Source organism: Entelurus aequoreus, linkage group LG03 (genome assembly GCF_033978785.1).
Source record: "Entelurus aequoreus isolate RoL-2023_Sb linkage group LG03, RoL_Eaeq_v1.1, whole genome shotgun sequence".
Classification (NCBI taxonomy): Eukaryota; Metazoa; Chordata; class Actinopteri; order Syngnathiformes; family Syngnathidae; genus Entelurus; species Entelurus aequoreus.
Window position 1 is genome coordinate 85,655,239 of NC_084733.1, and position 7,880 is coordinate 85,663,118.

Below are 7,880 nucleotides of genomic sequence, written 5' to 3' on the forward strand. Positions count from 1 at the left end.
TAAATCAACATAAAAAACACAATATATACATTTTTTATCAATATAAATCAAGACAGTCTGCAGGGATACAGTCCTTAAGCACACATGATTGTATTTCTTTATGACAAAAAAAAAAAAATAATAATAATTTAACCCCCCCCTTTGGTCCGTGGGACAAATTTTCACGCAAGTACAAAAAGGTTGGGGACCAATCGTCTACATAACATGTCATGGTGGTTCCTTTGGTCAAAATGTTGCATAGATCAGTGGTCCCCAACCCGGTACCGGTCCGCGGACCGATTGATACCGGGCCGCACAAGAAATTAAAAAAAAAATAATAATAATTTTTTTTTTTTTTTTTAAGGAAATCAACATAAAAAACACAATATATACATTATATTTCAATATAGATCAATACAGTCTGCAGGGATACAGTCCGTAAGCACACATGATTGTATTTATTTATGTAAAAAAAAAAAAAAAATTAAAACAAATTTAAAAAATAAAATAAAAAAATACACCCCCCCCCCCCCCACCGGTCCGTGGGACACATTTTCAAGCGTTGACCGGTCCGCAGCTACAAAAAGGTTGGGGACCACTGGCATAGATGATGTTTTACAGATCATCTTCAAGCCGCTTTCTGACAGTCGCTTCCGGACGCGCCGTTTTGTGGGCGGGTCTTATTTACGTGCTCACCTTCGGCAGCGTCTTCTCCCCCGTCATCTTTGTCGTAGCGGTGTAGCGTGCAAGGACGGGAGTGGAAGAAGTGTCAAAAAGATGGCGCTAACTGTTTTAATGACATTCAGACTTTACTTCAATCAATAACGAAGTCAGCATCTCCTCATCCGGAAACAACAACAACACCCGAAATGTGTCCCGTGAAAAAGCGTCCGACCGGAACTCTCTAATAACTAAAGTTCCTTGGGTGAATAATGTAAAGTCACTACACCGGTATATTTTAGCGCTTTCATGGTGAGTTTACTGACAGATATAAGTAAGAACTTTACACTACTTTATATTATTTATATTATTTGGTAAAGTAACCATAACTAATGACTTTTTTCAAGTCATTTTAGACCACAGGCTCTAAGTGAGCAAGGCCTCGTGGGTATTTGTCAGTGATCTCAGCGCGCCCTATGGCCGTGCGTCACGCCGACAGACACGGTGTGCTGAGCTCAGTTGTTTATCTGGACAACAGCGCCGCGCATTCCCCGAGACAACTGTGCGTCCAGAGAAGCTTCCAGACTTCCCACTGTGGACGGGACGCCGCAGCTGTTCCCTGGGCTTCCTCGGGGGGCTTGGGCGGGCGGGGTACATTGTGGGGGGGTGACATAAGGTTGGACGTGGGTGACGGCTATCCTGACTACGGTGGTGGGGGCGGGGTGACAATGACGCTTCGCTTACCCAATTTGACGAGAACAAGGCGCTGTAGGCCCGCCACAGGCCTGAAAGCTACAGCACATTTGAGCTTTTATTTTGAAAAAAGATCACAATTATCTGACATTTTTGGCAACTTTCCATGTGTTGTTTTTTTTTGCTATTGCAAATGAAAAAAAGTTAAAATCGCTTCATGAGCACTGCAAAAAAAAACAACCTCTGGTCGTAATGTATGCTTGTAGACCTCCACAATGTATCCCACGGACAACGGTGTACAAAACCCCAAAAGCAGTGAGGATGTCACGTTGTGTAAATGGTAAATAAAAACAGAATACAATTATGTGCAAAATCATTTTCAACTTATATTCAATTGAATAGACTGCAAAGACAAGATATTTAATGTTCGAACTGGAAAACACAGTTATATAAATGTATACACACACAGTTATATAAATGTATACACACACAGTTATATAAATGTACACACACACAGTTATATAAATGTATACACACACAGTTATATAAATGTATACACACACAGTTATATAAATGTACACACACAGTTATATAAATGTACACACACACAGTTATATAAATGTACACACACACAGTTATATAAATGTATACACACACAGTTATATAAATGTATACACACACAGTTATATACATGTATACACACACACAGTTATATAAATGTATACACACACAGTTATATAAATGTATACACACACAGTTATATACATGTATACACGTATACACACACAGTTATATAAATGTATACACACAGTTATATAAATGTATACACACACAGTTATATAAATGTATACACACACAGTTATATAAATGTATACACACACTGTTATATAAATGTATACACACACAGTTATATAAATGTATACACACACAGTTATATAAATGTACACACACAGTTATATAAATGTATACACACACAGTTATATAAACGTATACCCACACAGTTATATAAATGTACACACACACAGTTATATAAATGTATACACACACAGTTATATAAATGTACACACACACAGTTATATAAATGTATACACACACAGTTATATAAATGTATACACACACAGTTATATAAATGTACACACACGCAGTTATATAAATGTACACACACACAGTTATATAAATGTACACACACACAGTTATATAAATGTATACACACACAGTTATATACATGTATACACACACACAGTTATATAAATGTACACACCCACAGTTATATAAATGTATACACACACAGTTATATAAATGTATACACACACAGTTATATAAATGTATACACACACAGTTATATAAATGTATACCCACACAGTTATATAAAAGTACACACACAGTTAAGGCTGAAACGACGCGTCGACGTAGTCGACGTCATCGGTTATGTAAATACGTCGACGCCGTTTTTGTGCGTCGACGCGTCGCATAATTACGTCACACTACCGTCATGGCGGAGCGCAAAGCAGACTGTGCGAGCGAGGGGGAAAAACGCACGCCAAAAGTCGTCTAAAGTGTGGGAGTATTTCAATACACAGCCTAATAATGTTGTTGTATGCACACTGTGTCGAGCAGAAATGGCCTATCATAGCAGCACAACGGCTATGAACGAACATTTGAAAAGAAAACCATCAACCATCAACTAGTCAATCGTCCGCGTTAGCATACGTTGTCATCATTACACAAAAACATGAATGTGTCATTTGTATCTGCTAGGGGTGTAACGGTATGTGTTTTGTATTGAACCGTTTCGGTACGGGGATTTCGGTTCGGTACGGGGGTGTACCGAACGAGTTTCTAAGCTAAAGCTAACTTTAGCTGCTAAAGTCTTAACAAGTTGCTTTGCTTCTCTGCCTCTGTCTCAGCACGCAGCATTGTCCCACCCACACAACCATCTGATTGGTACACACGCAGCATTGTCCCACCCACACAACCATCTGATTGGTACACACGCAGCATTGTCCCACCCACACAACCATCTGATTGGTACACACGAAGCATTATCAGCCAATCAGCAGTGCGTATTCATAGCGCATGTAGTCAGCGCTTCAGCGTGGAGCAGATAGGTGTTTAGCAGGTGAGCATCAGGCAGCGGACTCTCCCCAAATGATAATAAACACCTCCCAGTCAACTACTAGTAACATCACTATGAGCCCGTTGACCTTCTAGAAACTTAAACTGCAGCTCAGCTCACTCGCAGTCCTGGCTTGAGGTGAAGGCTAATTACCTCTCAGTTCCAGCCACATCGACCCCTTCTGAGCGCCTATTTTCAGCTGCTGGGAATATTGTAAACAAGAAAAGAAGCAAAGCAAGTAGACATGCTAACCTTTCTTCATTACAACTGTTAGTCACTCACTGGAATGAGTAGAATTGGTTATTGTGTACTGTGTTGGACTGGATGTTTATTTTGCACATTTTAAAAGCAATACTTAATGTTTACAGTGCTCCAGAATATTTAGATTGGCACTTTTTTGTATTGGATGTTTATCTTTATTTTTGCACATTTTAGCAAATAAGCAATACTTTCACTTTTGTTGAAATGTTTACACTGTTGTTACAGAATATTTCGTTTTGCACTTTTTTGTATTGGATGTTTATCTTTATTTTTGCACATTTTAAAGCAAAATAAGCAATACTTTTACTTTTTAAATGCTTATACTATTGCAGAATATTAAGATTTGCACTGGATGTTTACTTTTATATTTGCACATTAAAAAGCAAATAAGCTACTTTTAATTTATTAAATGTTAAAAGTTTTAAATGTTTACATTGTTACAGAATATTTTGTCATGTTGTTGTCAATGTTGACTGAGTGGCCATACTTTTTTTTTTGTAAATAAAAGCCATGCCTTTTGAAAAAACTGGCCTACTTTTATTTTTTCATCTTCATTTTAAATAAAATAAAATAAAAAATAATCGGTAAAAGGAAAAATAATCTATAGATGAATCGAAAAAATAATCTATAGATTAACCGATTAATCGAAAAAATAATCTATAGATTAATCGATAGAAAAATAATCGTTAGCTGCAGCCTTACACACAGTTATATAAATGTATACACACACAGTTATATAAACGTATACCCACACAGTTATATAAATGTACACACACACAGTTATATAAATGTATACACACACAGTTATATAAATGTATACACACACAGTTATATAAATGTATACACACACAGTTATATACATGTATACACACACACAGTTATATAAATGTATACACAGTTATATAAATGTATACATACACAGTTATATAAATGTATACAAACACAGTTATATAAATGTATACACACACAGTTATATACATGCATACACACACACACACAGTTATATAAATGTATACACACACAGTTATATACATGTATACACACACACAGTTATATAAATGTATACACACAGTTATATAAATGTATACACACAGTTATATAAATGTATACACACACAGTTATATTAAATGTACACACACACAGTTATATTAAATGTACACACACACAGTTATATAAAAGTATACACACAGTTATACAAAAGTACACACACACAGTTATATTAAATGTACACACACACAGTTATATAAAAGTATACACACACAGTTATATAAATGTATACACACACAGTTATATAAATGTATACACACACAGTTTTATAAAAGTACACACACACTGTTATATAAAAGTATACACACACAGTTATATAAAAGTATACACACACAGTTATATTAAATGTACACACACACAGTTATATAAATGTACACACACACAGTTATATAAAAGTATACACACACAGTTATATAAAAGTATACACACACAGTTATATTAAATGTACACACACACAGTTATATAAAAGTACACACACACAGTTATATAAAAGTATACACACACAGTTATATAAAAGTACACACACACAGTTATATTAAATGTACACACACACAGTTATATAAAAGTATACACACACGGGCACAAAGAGAGAGTCTGAAAAGTTGCTTCCGTCATTGTGTTTGGCTTCAAGGGCGTACAGCTTATCCAGTTGTCATCTTCCAATCAGCCTGCTGAATTGACATGTTTCTCTTATCTCTCTTTCGCTTGCCCAAATCTCCCCTCCCCCCTCCCCTTCCCCCCCGCAGGACTGTTGGAAGATGAGCGTCTGGCCAGCGCCCATCAGGCTGAAGCTTTCACTCGTCAAATCCAGAATCTACAAGGTAACCCCCAAATAGAGTCTCAGATTTTAACACGTTAAAGCAATAAAATTGAACAAATTTGACATTTCTGTTAAAATACGACATCGCGTATCCTCGGGCCTTGTTGCCTTTACTCGAATTGTTCATGTTTGTAATTTGTTTTTAGTGACACAAACATTTTTAAATCACATTTTGTCCGTATTTAGTGTTGTTTTTTGGCCAAAAATGAATGTATACTGTCTATGTATTTGTTATATGCACATAAATTATATATATATATATATATATATATATATATATATATATATATATATATATATATATATATATATATATATATATATATATATATATATATATATATATATATATATATATATATATATATATATATATATATATGTATGTGTATATACTGTATATATACACTATGTATATATGTGTGTATACATATATACATATGTATACACACATATATATAGATATATATACCAGAGGTGTGGACTCGAGTCACATGACTTGGACTCGAGTCAGACTCGAGTCATGAATTTGATGACTTTAGACTCGACTTGACAAAATGTAAAGAGACTTGCAACTCGACTTAGACTTTAACATCAATGACTTGTGACTTCACTTGGACTTGAGCCTTTTGACTTGACATGACTTGCTACTTTCCCCAAAACCCAAAGCTTAAAAAGTTATTTGGGAGCGCTCCGTATCTTTCATTTTGTTCGTGTCTGTCTGTCTATCAGCGTGTGTGCTGCCTGTCAGCTGGTGTGCTGTCAGTACAACAGCCAATCAAATTAGTTATACGTTGTTTTCATCACACAGCATTCATCCAATCAAATTGCAGGACAACCACCGAACAAGAGTTGTCAAACAATGCGGAAGTGAGAAACAATTATGCCAAAGTTGGTTTCGTTCGGGTATAAAAACTACGACTTGGTCAACAAAAAACGAATTGCGTATGCAAATCACGCAGTTCGAATATTACAGACGGAGACGCAACAACTTCCAACTTCGTTCGACATTTGAAGTTGCCCAAAGAAGGGTACGTTTTGAATGTAAGATAACGTTTATTGGCTAAGTAACATGACTTTTATTTGCTGTGTAGTTAAATCAGTGAGGCTGTAAACTCACTGCTAACGTTATAACCATAGACATGTTTTAAGAGTACGCAGCATCGAGCGCTACTGCCTACTGGTGCAGACGAGACGCGGGGCCGCCATCTTGGAGTGGTGATCCGCTCCACTCAGTGCAATTCATTTGTCAGGAGCAATGAACTGTCAGCGCATTTAATTCATTTTACCTCACTGAATACCACTGATTTTCACGCGTTTTTTTGTCATACGTGTAGCTATGATAACGGACACATGTTTTGGCAAGTTTTATTATTCATAGTTTGCTTAACAGTAATATAATATTCTTATACGCTATAAATTACCAGACGTCCGAGATCAAAACTGGGAATATAATCCCAGAGAAGGGGGAAAAAACGGTAAGCTATTTTTAAATTGAAGAAACAATATGATTAGGTTATATATACATGCGTATATCCTACATAAACAATGTATGAATACACTAGATATCTATATATCCTAGGGACCTATAGACTGTATCTCTGTTGCTGCAGCAGCAGAGAGTTTATTCTGTCTTGACACTTTGTATTGATATTTTGTATTACATTCTTCCCTTAAATGATAATGTTTACAGTGATTGTTATGTATGTATTTTTTATGTATGTCGCTTTGGATAAAAGCGTCTGCCAAATACTTAAACATATATAAACACCTGAAAGTCTTTATATCAGCTAAAACCACCAATTTGTTTCACTACATTCAGAATAAAACCAAATGCTGTTTTACCCAACAATGTTAGTATTTGAATATTGTTACTTGAAGACTTATTCCTGGTTACAATTATACTGTTAAGAAAGTATTGTCTTATATTTTGCCTAAAATGAGAGTGCATCATAATCAGTGGCGGCTGGTGAATTTTGTTTTAGGTGGGGCTGAAAGTTTGTAAACCAAACCCCTGTAGGGGCGTCATCCTCCCCCAGAAGATTTATTTGTGATTTTCCCATACAAATATTGAATATCTTTGCTCCTTCTCAACTCTGTGGTAATATTATTTTCATAAAATACAACCAATAGTATGTTAATGTTTGTTTTTGCAAATGTGTTTATTCTGTAAAGGAATGAGTTAAATGTTTAAAATTGTTTAAACTATTAAAATTACTGTTAATAGTGCTATTATGAATTGCAATGTCAGCACTTTTTTTTTTCTTGCAATTTCAAATGCACTTGTTTTAATAAATAAATACA

General features: G+C 35.3%; 1 protein-coding gene across 6 annotated transcripts in view; it reads left to right on the plus strand.

Annotated features, from left to right (window-relative positions):
* LOC133647021 (coiled-coil domain-containing protein 136-like) overlaps positions 1-7,880 on the plus strand; it is a 106,317-nt gene that overhangs the window by 62,794 nt on the left and 35,643 nt on the right. For all 6 annotated transcript variants that reach the window (XR_009825413.1, XR_009825414.1, XM_062043061.1 and 3 more), the window contains one exon: positions 5,503-5,577. Coding sequence is in view for 4 of the 6 variants with exons in the window: in XM_062043061.1 (XP_061899045.1) it covers positions 5,503-5,577 (75 nt within the window). In the remaining 2 variants the exon portion in view is untranslated. The remainder of the gene's footprint in view (positions 1-5,502; positions 5,578-7,880) is intronic.